Raw genomic sequence first — 23,479 nt, forward strand, 5'->3', positions numbered from 1 at the left:
TTGTCTCGTTACAGTCTTTGCTCTGATGTAAGTATTGCTACCTCAGCTTTGTTTTCACTTCCATTTGTATGATAAATGCTTCTCCATTCCTTCACTTTCAATCTACATGTGTCTTTAGATCTAAAGTGAGTCTCTTATGGGCAACACATGATGGGTCTTGTTTTTTTCTCCATTTCATCACCCTATGGCTTTTGACTGGAGCATTTAGTCCATTTACATTCAAAGGAATTATAGATAGGTATGTAACTTATTACCACTTTGTTATTTGTTCTGCATTTGTGTTTGTAGTTCTCTGTTTCTTTGTTCTCTTGTTCTTTCATCCTACGGTTTGGTGGTTTTCTTTAGTGATACACTTGGATTCCTTTCTCTTCATGCTTTGCATATCTATTACTGGACTTTGATTTGTGGTTACCATTATATTTGCATATGACATCTTCTGCATATAGCAATCTACATTAAGTTGATAGTCGCTTACATTTGAACACATTCTTTACTCCTTTCCCCCTCATGTTTTAGGTATATGGTGTCAGATACTTTACATCTTTTTATTTTGTGAATCCCTTGACTGATTTTTATAGCTAAACTTATTTTTACTGCCTTTGAGCTTCCTACTTTTCTTACTCCTACTTTCCATTCCTTTCCTTTGCTTACCCCTGGTCTTTCTTTCCTTTCCACTCAAAGAGTCCTCTTTAACTTTTTTTGTAGAGCTGGTTTAGTGGTGATGAATTTAAGTTTTGTTTGTCTAGGAAACTCTTTATCTCTCCTATTCAGAATTATAACCTTGATGGAGAGAGTATTCTTGGTTACAGGTTTTTTCTTTTAGCACTTGCAATGTCATGCCACTCCCTCCTGGCCTGCAAAGTTTCTGCCAAAAAATCAGCTGATAGCCTTATGGGATTTTCTTGTATGTAACACTTTTCTTTTCTCTTAATGCTTTTAAAATTCTCTATTTATCAATACTTTTTCCTGTTTTAATTACTATGTGTCTCAACATGGACATCCTTGGGCTGATTTTGTTGGTAGCCCTCCGTGCCTCCTGGATCTGAATTTCTGTTTCCTTACCCAGATTTGGGACTTTTTCAGTTATTATTTCTTCAAATAAATGTTCTTCCCCATTTCTCTCTTCTCTTTTTGGAATCCCTATAATGCACGTATTAATTACACTTGATGGGGTTACTGAGTTTCTGGAGTCTATTTTCATTTTTGTTATTTTTTTCTCTCTCTTGTTGAGCTTGACTGCTGCTTTCCAAAACCCTGTCATCCAGGTTGCTGACCCATTCTTCTGCCTTCTCTAGTCTACTATTTACTCCATCTAGTGTTACTGTTAATTTTGGTTATTGAGCCCTGCATCTCTAATTGTTTTTTTTTTTTTCTATGTTTTCTATCTCTTTGTTAAGGGTCTCACTTAACTCCTCCACTCTTCTCAAATCCAGTAGTATCTTTATGACCATTAGTTTAAATTCTATATCAGGCATATTACTTATCTCCATTTGGTTTAGGTCTCTTGCTGTGATTTTGTCCTATTCTTTCATTTGGGACACACTGTTCTGTCTCTTCATTTTGTCTAACTCTCTATGTCTGTTTCTATGTGTTAGAAAAGTTATGTCTCCTGTTCTTGAAAGTACTGGCCTTATGAAAGGCATCACAGTGCCCTGAAATCCAATATCCCCTGTTCACTAGAATCTGGTGCTCAAGGTTGTCTCCTATGTCTACTGCATGTGCCCGGCTATTGTGGCTGAGCTGCATTTGCCTTCAGTCCAGTCATCTGCATGGCTTTCTTTGACTTTTGTAGGCAGTGTTTGGTCCTTGTGTTAGTGAGCCAATCTGGGGCCATCTTAGGCTTGAGTTGAATCAGACCAGGCATTTGCCAGAGATGTAATAGAACCAAACTAGGGAAACCAACACTATTTCCCTGTGTTGTCCCCTGAGGACCTTTCATTGATGGGTAGGATCTGCACTCAGACCAAACATCTGTCCCCAGCCCACTGCCGGGGCCACAGTCAGTTTGGTGTGTGTGGTTATCTTCTCCTCTCCCCAGGGAAAGAGTCACTGTCAAGGCTCTTGCACACTGCCAGGCTTGTGGCACCATTCTGGATGGGCTCCAGCCAAGAGTGTATTGGAGGGAGCAGGCCTGCAGGAGAACACAACAGTGGGGCACCCTGTGCTAGCAAGGTCTGTACCACAGTCCACTGTGAGAGGGGACCTCCAGCTACCAGGGACCAAGGCAAGGTTGGAGGTGGTGGTACACATGGTGTTTGCAATGTTTGCACGGGTCTTCTATGGGAGAAGACCTGAAACCAAGGCCTGCCTTGAGGAGGCGTGACCACAGGAGAACTCAGGCAGGGCATGCCATTAGCAAGTTAGGTAGTGAGTGATGGTGCCATGCTGGTTCCTGAAGGGTCCCTGTTTCTAGTCTGGGAGACAGAGATAGAAATGGCACCCACCAGCTCCTTTGTTCCTGGAGAAGTCTCCCAGGAATCCCTGCCCCCTCAGCACACACTCTGAGATTATTAAACAAATCTCTCTCCTATATACCCTAGGCATTTTTCTCAAAATGCTGCTTCTATGCTGTATCTGTAAGGAGCTGTTTATTTTTATATATTTTAAGGGCAGGGATTCAGTTTCCTCTAGCTCTCCTGGCTCTCCCAAAGCTGAGCCCACTGATTTTTAAAGTTCAAGGTGAAGGGGCGCCTGGGTGGCGCAGTCTGTTAAGCATCCGAATTCAGCCAGGTCACGATCTCGCGGTCCGTGAGTTCGAGCCCCACATCGGGCTCTGGGCTGATGGCTCGGAGCCTGGAGCCTGTTTCCGATTCTGTGTCTCCCTCTCTCTCTGCCCCTCCCCTGTTCATGCTCTGTCTCTCTCTGTCCCAAAAAGAAATTTAAAAAAAAGTTGAAAAAAAAATTAAAAAAAAAAATAAATAAAGTTCAAGGTGTTAAGCCCCACTGATTGTAAGAACTCATGAATTCGGCCTCTCTGGTTTTCAAAGCCAAATGTTATGGGGATTCATCTTCGTCATGTAGGTTCTCCACCCCAGGGATATGATATGAGAATCTGTTTCTTTCTCCTCTCTGCACCTGTAGCATCCTTCCCTTCTTTCCTCCTGTAGATCCATTTAGCTCCCAATCACGTCTCTGCCTTTCCTATCTTCTTTGATATGGCCTCTTCTCTACACTTAGCTCCAAGGAGTCTGTTCTGTCAGACTTCAGGTTGTTTTCTGGGTTATTTACACCCATGTGCATGTTGTCTACTTGTATCAATGGGACAAGGTAAGCTTAAGATCCTCCTACTCTGTCACCTTCCCCAGAAATTTCCCAAATGAGGTTTTAATGAGCTTGTTCCATCCACAGTATATCAACTGTGTTTAAGCCCTATTCAACTAGGACATCTTGTTTGTAAAATGTCAAGTTTCTTCATTTTCCCCTTCATTTGTGTTAACATCCTCAACTTCCAATAGCCTAAGTTCTAATATTTAAACCTAAAATTTATGGATAAAAAAATGTTTCCACTCATTTGGTCTACAAATATTTATTGAATGCCTACTAGGTAGCAAGCATATACTAATTGCTATTTTAGTCCCTACTCTTCAACACTAATTTACTCAATGAGCGCATAGAGATGCCCAAGATGAGAAACCTCATTAACCCCATATTTCTACAGTAATTAGAAATAAATGTGCACTTTTGTTTCATACATTTGTCTGAAAATTGAGATATGCATTACCTCTTCCTCAATAACTCAATAACAAAAGAAAATTTAAGTTATTTTAACTTACTAGGAAGCAGAGTGGAGTAGTCTCATCAGTATGGACACAGAGCCAGACAGACTTGGATTGCAGTTCCAGTTCTACTACTTATGGGTTGTAGAACCTCAGCTTCACCACTTAGTATTTCTGAACCCCAATTTTCTCATATATAAAACTGAGATAATTATACCCCCTTGCAGGAATTTTGGGAGAATTAAACAAGATATACATAAAGTGCCTAAACCAAAGGAGGTACTCTGCAAATGCCAAAGATTGGCTTACTGAAATAACTAACTTTGTTTTAAAGCCCATTACTACAATACCTGGTTATTTATCTCTCTTCATTTTAGGGCAGTATATTCTTATTTGCTGAATGGAAATCAGGAAATTTAAGTTATAGTTCTGGCTCCTCTTCTTGCTGGTTGTGGGACCCTGGTTAAGTCACCTAACCTCTAACATTCAATATAAAGGTAAAAACTACACTTCCCTCACTGTAAGCTCTAATCTTATACATGTTTTTTCTACATAGGAGAGCAAAAATGGAAAGAATCTTGGCTTTGGAATCAGACCTGCTCTCTAGCCACATAAGCCTGAACTAATCACTTACTCTGTCATGAATACATCTATGTAACCTTGGAGTCTTTCTTCAGGTCTACTGTGAGGCAAAATGAGGAAGTAAAGTATAAGGAGCTAAAAATATGAGATAAACTGATGACCAAATAATTTAGGAACCAGCATTTGCTTTGCCTAGCACAGATGTCATTAAATCAACCCCTTTCACCAAAGTATTCCTACTTTGAAGATTTCAGATTCTTAACTGCAACCTCTATTACTAACTGAAATGTAATCCTCTATTACTAACAAATAGAAGATTTCTTAACCTGGGTTTCTGGGATGGACATTATCTCTTGAAATTATTTTCAAATTTTCATGTGTCTGCACACAGCATGCATTTTCATGAGAAAGAATTCATTATCTTTTCATAACATATCAAGAGGTATCTATCACACCAGAAATGTTTAAGGGCCAATAGAAGCAAAAAATAAAAAAATAAAAAGAAATACAGTCTTTAGCTCTGTTAATAGATGAGCAATACCAGCAATATTCTGAATGAGTTTCATTCTCCCACCACATAACTTCCCTGGGCATATGTTGCTCTCTCTGCCCTCCTTTCCTCCTCTCTACTCCCAGTCCCTCTGCCTACAGCGTTCACTGGGCTAATTCCTTCTTGTCATCCAAGACTCAATTCATGTGTTCTTCCTCCAAGAAGCGTTACTAAACTACTCCTACCACCATCTCCAAGCTGTCAGAGAACTATTATCTAGCCTCAGAATTCTGTGTACAACTTCTACCATTGCCCGGATGCTAATTTTCTAGCTCTATTCTTCTTCTACTATTATGGGAGCTCCTTGAAGGCAGGGACTATGTATAAATACATCACTGAATTTCCAAAGTTTGCCACAATGCCTGACATACAGTAGGTATTAAATATATATTTTTATAAGAATAATTCTAAAAATGAATAACACAGTCCACAACATAGTGATTTCTTCCACAACTCTATGACACAGAGATTAATATACTACAATTAGTGACTTCTAAAACTCCTGATAAAATGCAGCAAACTATAAATGATGGCAGATTGTTTTTTTCCCATTTCTTCCACCAAAACTCAGAGATTTTTTTTCCATAACATTGTTGAAAGTTCTTTATTTAGGAATTTCCAATCCCATATAAAGGTTTTTAATCGTATATTAAATTCTAGGAGTTTTCTGTGTTTGCTTGTTTTGTTTTCCTTCAGTTGACATGCAAATACATTATTTTGAAAGCCTGGTTAGAGACTCAAATGTTCACAATCAATAGTTCTCAAATACATATGACAAATAAAAACGATTTTCTTTAGAGTTTGAAAAAAAATTTATTTTAGGAGTCCCATTAAATAAATGTGAAATATAAAAAGTAAAAATTATCATATTCCCATATGGTGAATAACATCAATGAATTATTGCAAACTTTCACACTTAGAATAATGTTTTATAATCAGAAAAATCAATTCCAGCTAAGGATGAAAATTTTTCTTAATACTAAAATTAACACCTACTCCAGTACTGAAATTTAACAATTAATAAAAACATTCTGAAACTCAATTACGATCGTACTATTCTTTGAATCAAAGACAAAGCTGTGACTATTAAAAATACGTATGCAAAATATAGACATCCTTCTGTCCTTCTTAATGCATATAGGTTTCTAGTATCTCTAATTGAAAGTGACATTGCGCAATGATACTGAAACTAAAGCCAAATGCAACATCAAGAGATTTCCAACATTATCAGTTTCTTAGAAGAAATAAGCATCACGGAAACCAAATGTGTTTTCCATCCCAATACTATACTTTTAGGATCTTTAATAAAGCTATACACTTGCTGATGTTACAGAAAAATATACTGGTGACAAAAAATAATTCAAAGCTTTAAAAATATTTCTAAAAAGGGATAAAACTTTGTAAATCCACATTCCCTTTTCCACAATTTCAAAATCCATAAATCTCTAAAAATGGCAATTTTTTCCATAAATTTGGTGCCAAAACTAATTTGTCAACAAAATTTAACTTAAATTGACATGAAGTTGGGGCGCCTGGGTGGCGCAGTCGGTTAAGCGTCCGACTTCAGCCAGGTCACGATCTCGCGGTCCGTGAGTTCGAGCCCCGCGTCAGGCTCTGGGCTGATGGCTCAGAGCCTGGAGCCTGTTTCCGATTCTGTGTCTCCCTCTCTCTCTGCCCCTCCCCCGTTCATGCTCTGTCTCTCTCTGTCCCAAAAATAAATAAACGTTGAAAAAAAAAAAATTTTAAAAAATAAATTGACATGAAGCTATTTATAATTTATTCATTTAGTGTGAATGTGATATTAATGTGCTTGATTACAAGGTACTCTCCCATACCCATGGGGATGTTATATAATTAACAGTACATATGCTGTATTACTTTTCCATAATCCAAAAAATATCTGAATTCTGAAATATATTTGCATCCAAAGCTCCAAATAAGGGACTATAGATCTAGATTTCCTCTTCTTTTTTTTTAATTTTTTTTAACATTTATTTATTTTTGAGACAGAGAGAGAGCATGAACAGGGGAGGGTCAGAGAAAAAAGGAGACACAGGATCTGAAACAGGCTCCAGGCTCTGAGCTGTCAGCACAGAGCCCGACGCGGGGCTCGAACTCACGGACCGCGAGATCATGACCTGAGCCGAAGTCGGACGCTTAACCAACTGAGCCACCCAGGCGCCCCTAGATTTCCTCTTCTTTAAAAGACAATTTTACTAGTAAGCTTTAGGAAAAGACACACACCCATGCGCATGCGCACACACACACACACACACACACACACACACACACACACACACACAGAGGCAGATACTAAATAACCTACCATTTCTTTGAGGGTAGGGTATAACACATTATGCACTTTCCAAATCTATCTCTAAGTCTCACCTGAAAAGTAGGTGTTACTGTCCCCAATTTGCAAACAGACTTAACTATTTTGCCCAAGTACTAACAAAAGATGGAAAACACTATTCTCATTTCTAAGGCTTTTTAAAATTTCAAGATTCTGTCTATAGATGATTTCAGGTACCATAAAATTACTTTTTTAAAAAATATTCATTTATTTCACAAATTGATCAAGGTACAGGCCATTTTTGAGAGAGAGAGAGAGAGGGGGGGGGGGGGGGAGAGAGAGAGAGAGAGAGGCAGAATGAGCAGGGGAGGGGCAGAGAGAGAGAGAGAGAGAGAGAGAGAGAGAGAGAATCCCAAGCAGGCTACATGCTGCCAGGACAGAGCCAGATGGGGGCTTGAACTCACAAAACCATGAGATCATGACCTGATCCAAAACCAAGAGTCATATGCTTAACCAACTGAGTCACCCAGGCACCCCAAAGTACAGGCCGTTTTTAATTTTAGACTGCATCATTCTAAAATTTCTGGTCGGTATGGGCTTCCACAAAAGTAACACACTTGGCAATACAGGAAAAAATTATACCAGGTAATTCACACAAAGCTTTCTTTTATGATAGTTGGAAAGGAAGAAGAATCTGAGAAATTGAAACAAGTGCAATCTAGCCTAATACTCCCACATGGTTTCTTTTTTATTATTGTTAATAGTCAAATTGTTGGAAAAGAAGAAAAATTCAAACATTCTTGTCCTCATTTTAAAGTACAATGTTTTAGGGACACCAGGGTGGCTCAGTCAGTTAAGCTTCTGACTTCAGCTCAGGTCACGGTCTCATGGTTTGTGAGTTCAAGCCCCACATCTGGCAGTCTGTTATCAGTACAGAGCCTGCTTCAGATCCTCTGTCCCCCTCTTTCTCTGCCCCTTCCCCACTTGTTCTTTTCCTCTCTCTCCTCTCAAGAATAAACATACATACATACATACATACATACATACATACATACATACAATACAACACAATATTTTAAAGAAACTTCCTTTTGCAAATCTGACCTTCTAACAGAGCTATCTGTATGCTTGGAAAAAAACTTATCCCTTCACTCCAAGAAATCCCTCAAAATTCACCTCATATAGAGACCTATTCCATGTCATTTTAGTACAAATAACAATTCCACATTCGCCTAAACTTGGTGTCTGTCTTTCTTCTAACGGTAAATAAATTATACCAATGGGGAAAAAATGGAGGAAAAAAAGAATGTCTTAAATTCATCACTGTGCGTTTAAATCTTGCTTAATTTTTTACATTCAAGCTTCAGGGGAACTAAGAAAATTTCATTTATTGTGCACTTCAGATATATTATCTCTAGAATTCACAACTATCCTGCAAATATCATCCCCATTTTATGATGAGGGAACTTTAGATCAGAAAATTTGAGTCCATGGTCCTCATCTAATAGATTACAGAAACAGACTTTAGACAAAGATCTGAATTCCAGTTCTTTCCATGTCACCTTGCTAACATATGCTTACCTTACAATAAAATTTCTTGTAGGGCAGGAATTTTCATCATGGCTATTATTGCTTCACTATGTAGAATATTGCAATACAAAGAGAAAGCCAAATAATGAATCTGTATAATGTTAAAATAATCCCCAAAGAGGGGTGCCTGGTTGGCTCAGTTGGTTAAGCATCTGACTTTGGTTCAGGTCATGGTCCCCTGGTTCTTGCGTTCATGCCCCACACAGGGATCCGCACTGGTGGTGCGGAGCCTGCTTGGGATTCTCTCTCTCTTTCTCTCTCCCTCCCTCTCTCTCTCCCTCTCTCTCTCTCTCTGTTCCTTCTCCACCTGTGTGCTCTCTCTCTCAAAATAAGTAAACTTAAAAAAAAAAGCCCCAAACACCTATAGTCTTACACTTATTTGCAGATCTTGAGCAAGTTGCTTAACTTCTCTGTGCCAAAATTTCTTCAAACAGTAGAGTTAATACCTTAGAAAGTGGTTATGATGCTGACATAGATTAAAATATATAAAGCTCTTAGCACAGTATCTGGCACATAATAAACACTCTAGAAATGTTAGCTATTGCTACTGAGATGAAAAATCATCAGACGGACATGTTTTGAACCAAGTGATTCCAGTCAGCAATAGCTGGACACCTAATCCAAAAACAATCAATCCTACACTGGCTTGAAATCTATGACATGATCTGGTGAAAATATGATGTATTCCAATTAGTTTCTCTCTCTTGGGAATCTGAATTAAGAAATAAAGACTAAGCCCATTAATAGTAATTCAGAACTTAAATGGTTTGGCTCCTACCTTCATCAATTTTCTCTCATTAATGTTATCAACAATGCTAAATCTGTTGCTAAATCTAGTTTTTCAGTCTTCATTTATATATCATTTGGCAGCATTTGATCTGTTCAAGACCATTCTCCTCATTCTCTTTGGAAAGCACTGAAATATTGCAGCTATTCAACACTTAATCCCAAGCCTCTACTCCCCTCACCCCACTGTCCCCTCTATGCAATTTCATCCACACTTTTGACTTCACTAATTATCTTTCATGTTAGCTCCGACTTTTCTTACACATTCAACTGCCTTGTCAATCTCTCACTTCTCTGGATGGCTCAAAGATAAAAGATAACTCCGACTCCATATGTCCAAAACCAAACTCATGATCTTCCCTCTCAAACACAGCCAAGACCCCTTCCAGTGTTCCTTATCTCCATAATGGCACCACCAACTATCCAGATTCACGAATTAGAAAATTAGAAGCATGACCTGATACCTCCTTTTCCTTCATCCCCATCTTTCACTAAATCCTATTAATTTTACCTCTTAAATATTTCTCAATTCCTTCTCTCCATCTCCACTGCTACCTTCTAACAGGTCTACCTATACCCATTCTTGTATCTTCTGTACTTCCCATACTGTAGCCAGTTATATTTTTCATGATTATAATCATGTCATGCTCCTACTTAAGAGCCCTCAGTGGCTTCCTACTATTTGGTGAAAATACATATCATAGTATTCAAGAACTGCAAGATCTGTTTCAGCTTCTTTCCCCCTCCTATTGCCCTATATGCAGCCATATTTGTATTTTTTCAGTTCCTTAAACACAATACATTATGTTTCCTGCTACCTTAGGATCTTTGCACATTGTTTCCCTCTGCCTGGACCACTCCTTGTCCTTCTCTTTGTTAATCAATCCTTATTGTATCTCATCTAAAAATATCACTTCCTCAGAGAAAGTTTCTTGAACCACTAGACTTTATCAGATCATTGTTATTTATTCAACAAATATTTAAGAATAACCTTCTCTTCACTTAATCAATCCTTATTGTATCTCATCTAAAAATATCACTTCCTCAGAGAAAGTTTCTTGAACCACTAGACTTTATCAGATCATTCAGTTATTTATTCAACAAATATTTAAGAATAACCTACTGTACACCATGTATGGCTCTAGACATGTGGGATTGTTAAACATAACAAAACCTTTGCCTTCATGGAGCCTACATTCTAGTGGAAGAAAACAGGCAATAACTAATAAAAGTAATATGTAGACTATATAATATATGTAAAGCTAGTAAATCGGGGGGGAGGGGGTGTGAGGGGGCAGGGAAGAAAAAAAAAAAAAGAGCAAGGTAAGAGAATCACAAGCAGAGAGTTTCCAGTGCCTAAGTTGGTATCTAACATATAGTTGGCACTCAATAAATATTTGTTGAGCAGATGAATGAATAAAGGAATGAGCATGTTCAAGTCACAAGGAAGCTTAAACTGTAAAAAGAATAGAGGAACTACTTGATGGACGAAGCAAAGAGAAACCATGCAGGACTTGAGACAGAATAGTCTCTTGAACCATTCACTCTCAATGGCTTCATTCAGCTTCCAGTTCAGTTACTACAAGGTCTTAGTATAACCACTATCCATACCCTTCCCCAGTGCCAAGGGCTGGATAATTTAAGTGGGTCACTCTTGAAACCAAAATACCTAATCAGGACACATATACAAGATTTGTATACCACTTCCATCACTCACCACCACACTTATCCCTAAAGCCACTGCTTTACTACACACACAGGTATCACTTGTCTTAAAGCCTCAGTTCTTCAGTCCCCAGCCCCTTTCAGGTGCAAACTCCTTCCCATACACACACGACTGAAAACCCTTGCTCTTTCCTATGACCGTGTGAGACACTTAGGTCACTACTCTCCAAGACCAGTCAAACCCACAACGGGGGTCCCCTCAGGGATAGACACCTGGGTCTCCCCTTCCCAGCAGTCTCCTGCACCTTAAAGACTATCTTCTCCCCACAAATATATGGACATGCACACCTTTGTGATTCTAAATGACCTTCAAGATCACTGATCCCACATATACTGAAACTCAGGCTCCAGCATTCTTTGGTAAGGTTCTGAAAGACTGGGGCTCTGAGTGCCCCCGCAAGCCTCTTGTCTTTATCAGAACCTACGAAAGGATTTGTATACTTTCTCGATGGCCAGGGGTGACCCTAAGGCACTGTACTTCCCCCAAACACAAATATTCAGTGTATACCCCCTTTCCATGGCACTGCCTGATATTACAGTAACACTCCTCTCCCATATACCTGCCTCCTCAGAATAAGAGACTCCATCAAACCATGCCCGTTTAGGGAGCCCTCCCATGTTCCCACAAGACTATGTACCCCCGTCCATGACTCAGCCCTACTCCCATGATCAGCCCCATCACACGCGCCCCTCAGGATTGGAGTCCTATATCTTCCCTGGAGCCCCAGCCCCTTCTGGGCCCATGCTCACTCAGGAGTGTGCACACTCCCGCATACATTCCTGCGCCTCCTCCGGGACTCCGAGGTCCCTGCCCGCCATTCAGAGCGGCGTGCACCTCCCTTGACCCCTGACCCCGAGGTCACAGCCCCACCGCGCAAACACACAGGGGTGCCTCCTCAAGAGTAGGGCCATGCCCAAGTCCCCTCTCCCCTCAGACCCAGGACCGCCGTGCTGCTTCAGCGCTTCCCCCAGAACGACCGCCCCCACAGACCTGCCTCAGGCGCCGTCTGGCTCCGCTCCGCCATTTTTTGTTGTCCCTCCGCCTCTAAGCCCACGCGAAAATCGCGGGGCAGTGGGGAGCGGGCGACCGGATCCTCGGGCTGACAGAGCTCCCTCAGGAAGACGCGGCACGACGGTTGCTAGGGCAACGGGCGGCCCGCGTGCCGGCGACCGGCGCGTGGCGGGGGGGCGGGAAGGCGGGCTGGGAGGGAGGGAGCGTGCGTCCGAGGCCCCGCCCCCGTGGCCCCAGCCCTCTCCGGTCCAGGCGCCGGCGAGGCTGGGAGTCCGCCGCGCTTCTCGGTTTCCCACTGAGCTACCGCGTTCTGGCAACTGAGCATGCTCAGCCGCCTCTGGGGAGCCAGGACCCGGTCGCCAGGGATGGCGCTCTTCTGCCGCTGAGGGGTTCTTCCTGCTGACCACAGACGTGGATGGACTGGCTTTTCTGTGTTTGAAGCTCAGTTTGGGACTTGAGACACAGATTTCTTGATTTCCCAACGCATCTCCTCCTGGCGTCCTGGCCCTGGTCGAGGTGCTGGGTAACTTATGTCTTCAACTGAAATGCACCGAGAATCAATAATTCTGTGCCCACCCACACCAAACTCGAAGAGGCCCAAAGAGGTCGGGCTCCTTGCCCCTCTACAACCGCACCAGCCCCTAACCCTAGACTTTTGCTGCTGTATTTCTCAGTATACTTAGGATGCCTTTTCCCATCTCTCCGTGGTGAATCACCACTATCTTCTAAGACCAAGCTAAACATTACCCTTTTCCGAGCTGCTTTGTCCTCCCACTCCGCCGTGTATACCTGGGCTAACGCTGACAATGCTTTATGCATTATTTACTTCTATCTTCCTCACTTAAGGGTAGGGTATGCTCCCTGATGCCAGGGGTCCGTCTTTTCATCTAGCTATACTCCATAACACAGTATAGTGCTTGACACAAGGTAAGTGCTCAGTAAAAGTAAATATTTGTGAAATGAAAAATGAATCCTAAGTTCACTCTGGCACATCCTACCAGTTTTATTGAACACTTAATTTTTTAACAACTACCATTCTAGACCCCTTCTCTTCAAAAGTCTCACAGAGAAAGGAAGAGATAATGGTTTTACATACCTCATAGAGACACCACCTCCAGCCTGGACTTCAACTTATTCTAGGATGATAGCCCACCAGATAGTGGACACTCAATACATATTCTTAACAAAAGGATGTAGTCAGAGAAACAAAAAGAGAGAAAAAATGGCTTTGGTAGAGGTTAACTAGTGTTTGAAGTGCTACAGAATCACAGAGATAACTCTAAATTAGGAGGTGGCAGGAGTAAAACAATGAAAATCCTAAAGAGGAGTGAGTCTTGAAGAATGAATAATTGTCAGCCGGGCAAAGTAAGGAAGACTGTGCCAAGCAGAGAGAGCAGCATGAGCAAAGCAGGGCATAGGGAACAGCAGTGAAACTATAAGAAGTCCAGTATGCTAGAGCACAAAACTCATAGGGCAAAACATTATCTCTAAAGAAACTCCTGTATAGGTAAGTAGCGTCTTTAGTTGGGTTCCCCAAAAGCAGAGTCTGAGGCCAGGATTTGGGTGCTGGTAATTTGTTTGGGAAGTAAGCTCCAGAAACAGATGTGAGGGGGAGAGAATGAAAGAGGGGAAAGCGGAAAAGCCAAGAAAAATGTGTGATATTGAGCTGATTGCTTTAGTAGACAACTGGGCTTAAGCTCACTGGAGACCCTCTGAAAACCATGCAGAAGGTGCCTCAGCATTGCACCACCAAAGAACAAAGAGACTGGGTCATTTACCTCTTAATTTCCATCTCCATTATTTGAGGGTTATCTCAATACCCCAGCTTGAACTCTTTAACATTTCCTGGTTATGCTTGCCCAGGGCTAAGCAATCTTCTAGGATTTGAAAGAAAGCCTTGAGGCAGAAAAGCAAGAGGGACCAGAAAGCATTTGAGCTAGCAACAGGCATAGAAATACACTGAAATCAGGAATAAGGTTTGGGCACCACAAGAACTTCTACAAAAAGTTACATAAAAATACTCATCAGAGGGGCGCCTGGGTGGCGCAGTCGGTTAAGCGTCCGACTTCAGCCAGGTCACGATCTCGCGGTCCGTGAGTTCGAGCCCCGCGTCAGGCTCTGGGCTGATGGCTCAGAGCCTGGAGCCTGTTTCCGATTCTGTGTCTCCCTCTCTCTCTGCCCCTCCCCCGTTCATGCTCTGTCTCTCTCTATCCCAAAAATAAATAAACGTTGAAAAAAAAAAATTTAAAAAAAAAAAAAATACTCATCAGAAATATCCCTCCATATTTGAGTAGTTTAAAAATTCACAAGCCATGTCAATACAACTATCAAGATGAAAACACACAAGCTTTCACACATCACTGGTAAAGGCTGTGAGGGCTGTAGGAATTTCAGTGTGGGAAGGGTCACTGAGGGCTGAAGAGGACAAATGAGCTTCATTAAGTATAAGAAGATGGAAAAAAGGAGTTTGAGGACCCAGGTTCTACTCAAACTCTTGGACAAATCACTTAAAGAGGCGTTGAGCCTCAGTTTCCTTTCCCAACAAACCCAAACAACAGTGCTGCCTACCACAAAGAGTGCTCTAAGTCACAAATAATGAGACAGGTTAAAATGCATTTTATAATTATGGTAAATAAAGAACCTGGCATGTTTTAGAACAATTGACATTAACATACCTTGATTCCATTTCTGAGCCAGGTCTTGTGCAGATGCTAGTGTTAACCTTAAAAAATAAAACTGCCAGAGGCGCCTGGGGGGCTCAATCGGTTAAGCCTCTGACTTCAGCTCAGGTCATGATCTCAACCCTCAAGTAGTGTCGAGCTCTGTGCTGACAGCTCAGAGCCTGGATCCTGCCTCAGATTCTGTGTCTCCCTCTCCCTGCCCCTCCCCTGTTCATGCTTGCTCTCTCGCTCTCTCTCTCTCTCTCTCTCTCACACACACACACACACAAATAAACATTAAAAATTTTTCTGAAAAAACAAATAAAACTGCCAGCTGTTTTACCAATAAAAACACATTTATCTGGGAATTGACAATTGCAGTCTGAGACAAGCAAACTGTGGCAAAACCACAGGCAAGGCCCCCAGCAAACGAGAGATACACTCTCTCATAGAGAAAAGGGGGAAAGTTAGAAAGGCTGTTATAAAGTCCACTGGAGTAAACTAGGAGTCTAAAGTATACTGGCTTCTCATTGAGTATGTCGTGACTGTTTTTCATTGACTGTGTTGTGACTTTCTCATTGTTCCTCACTTCCAGTGGGTCTGCAAGTGACCAGGAGTGCTGGACTTGAGAGCTCCCTCTGCCCACCTCCTGACTCCTTTCTAAATGAGCTTTCCTTTTATTACTTTTCACACCGAAAATAAAGAAATGAATATAGCACTGTCTGTGGTTTCTAGAAGCTCACAACCCAAAAGGGAAAGGAGATTTAATCCATAATTATAACCCAGCATGATCAGTGTTCTGATAGAAGAAAGCATGGGAGGCTGTGGGAGCCCAGAGGGAGGCACACAACCCATCCTGGGGTAGAGGTGATAGGCTAAGGGATATTTAGGGGAAACTTCCTGGAGGAGAGTGTCTGATTTAACTCTTCAAGGGCAAGTAGGAATAAGCTGGGCAAAGAAAACAGTGGTACAAGGGGAAAGGGTAGCTGGGGCAACAGGAATAGCATGGGCAAAGCAAAGGACAGTGTGTCTGGGATGGACAGCAAGGCAGGAGTGGCTGCATCAATAGGTAAGGACAGATTCTGGAGAACTCATATATGGGGGGACTTGATCCTGACAGTGATAAAAACCCACTGAGGAATACTTAAGCAGGTCAGACACCTGGTCAGCTCCTCTGGTTGCTGTGTAGAGTATAGATTTGAGCCAGGAAAAAAAAGATTTGAACAGTGCAATTCTATACAAATGTGTTTGTTGACATTTCAAATTACCATTTGATGAGACCCTTTTATGTACAACATACACTTGCCCTGTTCAATTTAAATTTTAAGTAAATTTAAATATCAGTTATTTAGTCAGACTAGCCACATTTTAAGTGCTCAGTAGCCACCCTATATTGGACAGCATATATATACAACATGCAGAAAGTTTTGTCCCACAGCATTGAAAGACAAATTACAACTGGGCAGAAGAAATAAAATGCCTGGGAAAATTCAGGACTTAAAAAGACCAGGTTCAGGGTACCTGGGTGTTTCAGTTGGTTAAGTGTCTAACTCTTGATTTCAGCTCAGGTCATGCATGATCTCACATTTCAAGAGATCAAGCACCAGGTCAGGCTCTGTGCTGACAGCATGGAGCCTGCTTGGGATTCTCTCTCTCTCTCTCTCTCTCTCTCTCTCTCTCTCTCTCTCAAATAAATAAATAAACTTAAAAAAAAAAAAAAGACCAGTTTCAGTTCTCCTGTATGTCAGCTCCTCCTCAGGAAGCTGGGCAGGAAGCTTCACACCTGCTGAAGTCCTCAGAGACTTCTTTCTGGTATATATAGCACAGCATGAGGAGTGGGGTAGAAATGCCCCCCTCATGGACTCCTGGGAGCTGTTTTTCCCATGCTATCATTCAGAGTGTACCCAGGAAGTCTGCCTTCCCTAGGGATTTCCTGGGGTTTCTTATCTCCACAGACAGCCCCTACCCACCCACCATAGAGCCAGGGTGACTTCCTTCTAAAAAAATATTCCCTATAGGATTCACTCACTCCCTCTGTAAACATTTATTAAAATGATGCCTTCCATGTGCCTGTCACTGAGTTAGATACAGTATGGAAAGAGAAATATTCAAATTATAATCACATTTCTCACATGTGCCAACTCATTTAAATCTCAAAGTAACACTGTAAAATTAGTATTAATGTCATCATCCTGTACAGAAGATGAAATTGAGATTCAGAGAGTTTAAGTCACACAGTCAGATAGCAGTAGCCCCAGGGAAGACTGGAATGGTGCTATGTTCTCTCAAGTAATTTCATATCAAAAATCCCATGCTTTTGATGTTTACAAACTAATTGGAAAGAAAAGATGAACACACACAAATCCAATTTACAATTTCCAAACAATGTAGTAAGAGCAGTGATACAAGTATGCTCAGAAAAGTGTAGAAGCATCAAAGAGGAATGCCCTTGGTGGATATCATGGAAGGTATTCTGGAGGAAATGACCCTGGAGCTGAGTATTAAGGATGAGGGGGGTCAGCTAAATGAACTATAGGGTGGGAAGAAGAGAGATGAAAATATTTTTAAATTCAACCTGTCATTTGCATTTCTACTGTTTATTGCTGTTTTGTCTTTCTAGAAATGTTATCATTCTTTTCTTATCTTCTAAGTTTTGTTTAAGAAAACAACTACTCTGTGTCAAGGCTATAAAAGAATTATTTGAGGATTTCTTCTTAACCTGGATAAACTATTTAAATGTTAAAACGTGACTAAACTTTACAGAAAGGAAAATATTCTGATGTTGAAAGAAAGAGAAAATTCAAAGGTGTGAAGTCATTTGTCCTTGCAGTTTCCTTGGCCCAGAATGCTCTTTTTTCAGAATATCTGCGTGACTGACTCTCATTTCGTTCAGATCTCATCTCAAATGTTACATTATTGGAGAAGTCTTCCCTGACAACACTATTTAAAATGCACTTCTTATAAGAGACTCTTAAAAACTGAGAACAAACTGAGGGTTGATGGGGGGTGGGAGGGAGGGGAGGGTGGGTGATGGCTATTGAGGAGGGCACCTTTTGGGATGAGCACTGGGTGTTGTATGGAAACCAATTTGAAAATAAATTTCATAACTAAAAAAAAATAAAAATAAACGGATGTATTATCCTTCCCTGTAAAATAAATAAATAAATAAATAAATAAATAAATAAATAAATAAAACGCATTTCTTAGACATTTCATAGTTTTTATAGTATTACAAGTGGTATCTCAGGTACTATAATTGTTTTCTATGTGCTTTGCTCATGTAGACAAATGCTATTGATTCTGTAAGTTAATGCTATAATTGTAAAATTCTGTGAATGCTCATATTATGTCTAATAGTTTCTTGACTTTCAGATTTATATTAACCTATAAGAACAATCAATAGCAAAATAGCAGTTGTCTTTTCCCTTCCCATTATTTAATATATTTATTTTTCCTTTATTATTGCTTTAGCCAGAGCCTCTAGTATTATGTTAAAAAGTAGTTTATAGTTGGGATTCTTGTATTTTCATGATATTAAAATACTGCATCTAAATTTTTTCCATTAAATGTAAACTTCAACATAAAGTCTAAGACATGAGGAAGTTTACAAAGAGTTTTTAAATTACAAAGAGGTATTAAATTTTAAAACAAAAATTTTGTTTGCATCCACTATGATAATCATATTTCTCCTTTAATGTGGTTAAACAAATTGATAGATACTCTAATTTTAAAACATCTTTGCATTGCTGGGATAAATACTACTTGATCTTAGTTTGCTTTTGTAATGCATTGTTGGATTCAGTCAACTATTTATTTAAAATGTTTATGTCTATGTTAGAAAATAAAATGGACCATCTGAGCCTAGAGAATTTGGGGAGGAACATTTTTATATACCATTTCAAATTCTTCAATGGCTGTTATTTTGTATTTTCTTCAGCCAATTTTGGCATTTTATATTTTTCAGAAATATATGAATTTCATTTATGTTTTATCATATTTTTTATTTTAAAATCTCTCTTGTGACTATATTTTTATTTTTTATTATGAATTTTGTTATTTCAATTTTTTTCTTGATTGATATTACTAGAGATATATCTATTTTATTGATCTATTCAGAGCTCTTAGTTTTGTCTATTTCCTCTGTCTCTAGCTCCACCCACCACCGCTTCTCTCTCTCCCTCTCCCTCTGCCCCTCTCCTGCTCATTCTCTCACTCTCTCTCAAAAAAAAATAAAAAACAAAAAAAAGAAGAAGACTATATTTCTGCCGGCAAGAAGTAAGAATGTCTTTTTAAGAGCACATTCCAGGAGCTGCACATACAATTTTACTTACATCCCATTGAGCAGAATTTGCAAACAGAAACACTCCTAGCTGAATAAAGAATGAGAAATGAGTCTCTATCATGGACAGTTGTGTGCCCAGATCAAGATTAGCTACACAATTGACAGGGCCCAGTACAAAAGGAAAATGTTGGGCCCCTTGTTATAGAAGTATTAAGAATTTCAAGATGGCAACAGCAAAACATTAAACTAATCTTGGGACACGCTGAGCACTGCATCCTGGGTGACTGCACAGGTCACATGCTCATGAAACTAATTCTGACCCAGGGTTCTCTAAAACTTGGGGTTCTCTAATGAAGAGGAGGAACAAAACAAATATTGAGGGACAACTCAAGGTCTATGCCTCTTTATTTAATTTTTGGGACTCATACACAATAAGAAAAATGATCCAACAAGTCAGATAATACTGACTTTTTTTTTCCAAGTTTTTATTTAAATTCCAGTTGGTTAGCATACAGTGTAATATTAGTTTCAGGTATGGAATTCAGTGATTCATCACTTACATACAATACCCAGTGCTCATCACAAATGCCCTCCTTAACCTACTCCCCAACCTACCTCCCCTCCAGTAACCCTCAGTTTGTTCTTTATAGTTAAGAGTCTGTTTTTTGGTTTGTCACTCTGTTTTTTCCCCTATGTTCATCTGTTTTATTTCTTAAATTCCACATATGAGTAAAATCATATAGTACTTGTTTTTCTCTGACTGACATATTTCATAATACTCTCTAGCTCCATCCATGTCACTGCAAATGGCACGACTTCAATCTTTTTTGTGGTTGAGAAATATTCCATTATATATATATTACATCTTTATTTTTTTTAAGCAAAGGCTCTTTCTTTTAATGTTTATTTATTTATTTTTGAAAAGAGAGAAAAAGAGCACAAGCAGGGGAGGGGCAGAGAGAGAGGGAGACACAGAATCTGCAAAGGTGTCAGCACAGAGCCTGACAAAGGGCACCAACCCACCAACCGTGAGATCATGACCTGAGCTGAAGTCAGACGCTCAACCAACTGAGCCACCCAGGCACTCCTACATCTTCTTTATCCATTCATCAGCAGATGGATATTTGGACTCTTTCCATAATTTGGCTATTGTTGATAATGCTGCTATAAACATCAGGGTGCACGTATCCCTTCAAATCAGTGTTTTTGTATCTTTTGGGTAAATACCTAGTAGTTTAATGGCTGGATCATAGGGTAGTTCTATTATTAGCTTTTTGAGTAACCTCCATACTGTTTTCCAGAGTGGCTAACCAGTTTGCATTCTCAGCAACAGCATAAGAGGGTTCCCCTTTCTCTGCACATGATATAGGTTTTATCTCCACTTTACTAACCAGGAAACAGAGAGAGAGGGTCAATAAGTTGCTTGTAATACAGCTACTAAGTGGTAGAGGGAAGATTTGAAGCCAGGCATGACTCCAAAGATCATGCTTTTCATTAATACATTGTATTAGTTCCCAGCCTTTTCCATATCGAACTTTCAAATCATAGTGATAATATAAAGGCAGCTTGATTTGATTGACAGAGTATTGTAACAATGACAGTGGGGGTAAGGAGATACCTGGATGAGTCAGACTTGGCATTGGCTTGAGGAAAACCTCACTAGTGTAAGAGACATTATGGCAATTTAAACTGAAAAATCTGTCCTCTTACTAGCTCCTACCTCTAAATTTATGGTTAAGTCATGTCATTAAAGTGTATGCAATTGGCAGTAACACAACTCTGGGTAGCAAAGAGGGAGAGCCATTGACAGCTGCTTCAGTGGATTCGAAATACAAATCAGGCTCAGGAGAGCACCAATGGTTTCTTAGTACAATAATGCCAGGGGCTACTGTTCTGAGAGGAGCATGGATAAATATTTGGTAATAGAAGAGAAATGCTGCCTTTGGTAAATCTTTATTGTTTCCAAGAAATATGAAGATCACACACACACACACACACACACACACACACACACACACCACCCCTTGGTGAGATACGATTACTTCTTGGGTGAACTAAAGAGAAAATGAACAGTGATTATCTTTCTTTTAGGAACAAGGAAATGACTGAGAAGAGTAGGGGCTGAGGGAAAACTGGTCCAAACCAGAAACATACAAAAGGTCAGAGGGGCAGATTATCTTCCTTCAGAAATGAGAAGTAGAATTCCCAAAGGAGGGAATAAGAGCATGGACCTCAGGGATTTGTTAGAAGATGGGGTTAAAGAGGAAAAAGTTCAGGGAAATTGAGAAGGGAAAGAGGTCCCAAGGTTAGAAATTCCCACAGAGGCCACCCTCTTTTTGAAGGCCCAAGTCTGGAAAGCTTCAGTTTTCCATACAAGGAACTGCTGAAGATGGATGGGTTCCAGTCCCTATTTCTCCTACTCCTTGCTAGGAGCTGCCTCCATAAGCAATTTTGTATACAGATAGTTCAAGAAGGGTCAGACTTCACCAACCCCCTGTACCCAGTGACTCCTGTGGAGAAGGATAGAATGTATTATACCCACATATAAACTTACTTTTTAAAAAAATTTTTAATGTTTATTTATTTTTGAGAGAGAGAGAGAGACAGAGACAGAGAGACAGAGAGCTAGTGGGGGACAGGCAGAGAGAAAGGGAAACACATAATCCGATGCAGGCTCCAGGCTCCTTCCGAGCTGTCAGCATGGAGCCGGACGGGAGGCTCAAACTCATGAACTGCGAGATCAAGACCTGAGCTGAAGGCAGTTGCCCAACCGACTGAGCCACACAGGTGCCGCAAACTTACTTTTTTAAATTGAGATCTTAAACTTTTTATCATTTATGCCTTAGTTTCATCACTTAAGGTTAATTTATTATTTCTCATGTCAGAAAGTATTCTTTGAAAACATTATTTCTGTTGTTGCAAAATCTCCATCTTAGGGATGCATCACTAATTTAACCATTCACTTCTTGGATATTTGGGCCAATCAAGTCCTACTTTTTTTTCTGTTATAAATAATGCCACAGTGAACATCCTTATATATATATCTTTGATCATCAACTCTGATCACTTCCTTGTTTGGATTTTTAGACATCAGGTCACTGGGTCAAAGGGGATGAACTTTTCAAGTCTCTTGAAACAAACTGAAAGCAGTCCTCCCCAAAGACCTCACCCCTTTATGTTTCCAGTGGCAGAGCACGTGAGTACCTGTCACATGATACACTTCCCAACATGCTGGCTGTGATATTTATGGGGAAAAAAATGTTTTACTCAATTAGCCAGGACACATGAACTGACAGAACTTAACCATCTGCCAAGAAGAAATTTGAGAAGTTTGGTTTAAACATGGATAAGCTGATTACACTTGTCACAGATGGGTCCCCTGCAAAAAAGGGGGAAAATTGTTATCAATACTTTATTTGCATCAGGAAAGAATAGTTGTGCACCGCAGACTCCATGCCTCTTTCAGAGAAAGGGTGAATGGTATGAACTAGTTGTGCTGAGTTCTCTGTAGTTTAATGAGGTACAGATTAAGACCTCCAACTTTATTCATTCTCATGCCCTTAACTGGTACTTATTTATGGTGTATTTGGAAGATGAAGAAGGGTGTGGAAACCTAGTTTATTTTAATAACATGAGATTACTTGTTTAAATTTATTAAAGAAATAAAATAAAAGACTCGAAGCTAAATGACTCTAAGCTAAAGGACTCCATTTTGGTAGGTCACCCAGTATCATTAAGATTAGTTTTTCTTACTGATGTGACAAATACCTAAACACATTGAGCCTTAAACTTTAGGAAATGAAACAAAGAAGTTGCTGACTTGTTCAAGGAAGTGAAGACATTTAGGTAGAACATGAGTCCTAGAACTTCATTCTCCAGTACTCAGAGGAGTAACAAATTTTAGAATCATAGAGTCACATGGTAGAAATAGAGTGAAAGTTTCAGAAGAGATTCACAGATTATACCCATGAACCTAAATATCCAGAATTTTTGTTGGAGTGCAAATTTCAGGATGTGCTCAAATTAATATACATCTCTTCTATTAGTTTTAAGAGGAAGTGATTGATATGCAAGTTACCTATGTCTAGTAAACAGTCACAGTATCCCTAAAATTGTGTATGCAAATATATAAATCTCAGAACTATCTGAAAATTTATGCCTATGTAATGAAACACTAGGCCATGATTCTTTTTAATATAATATGTGAAAAGAAAGCTGAATATCATAAGTGATATAAGTCTGGAATTAGAATTGAGATGTTCTCTGATTTATAAACATAACAG

The 23,479-nt window shown here is 39.9% G+C and overlaps 1 protein-coding gene across 4 annotated transcripts in view; it reads right to left on the minus strand.

The window, feature by feature from the left end:
- Positions 1-12,427, minus strand: part of LOC112863632 (AGBL carboxypeptidase 4) — a 1,479,506-nt gene extending 1,467,079 nt beyond the window's left edge. For 3 of the 4 annotated variants that reach the window (XM_086716924.1, XM_086716923.1, XM_086716925.1), the window contains exon 1: positions 12,234-12,427. In XM_086716924.1, coding sequence (XP_086573050.1) covers positions 12,234-12,267 — 34 coding nt within the window. In that variant the 5' untranslated portion in view covers positions 12,268-12,427. The remainder of the gene's footprint in view (positions 1-12,233) is intronic. The other variant, XR_015254691.1, reaches the window with a different exon arrangement.
- Between the last annotated feature and the right edge of the window lie 11,052 nt (positions 12,428-23,479).

The sequence above is a fragment of the Puma concolor genome, chromosome C1, assembly GCF_028749965.1.
Source record: "Puma concolor isolate L17-30 chromosome C1, mPumCon1.1.hap2, whole genome shotgun sequence".
Lineage (NCBI taxonomy): Eukaryota > Metazoa > Chordata > Mammalia > Carnivora > Felidae > Puma > Puma concolor.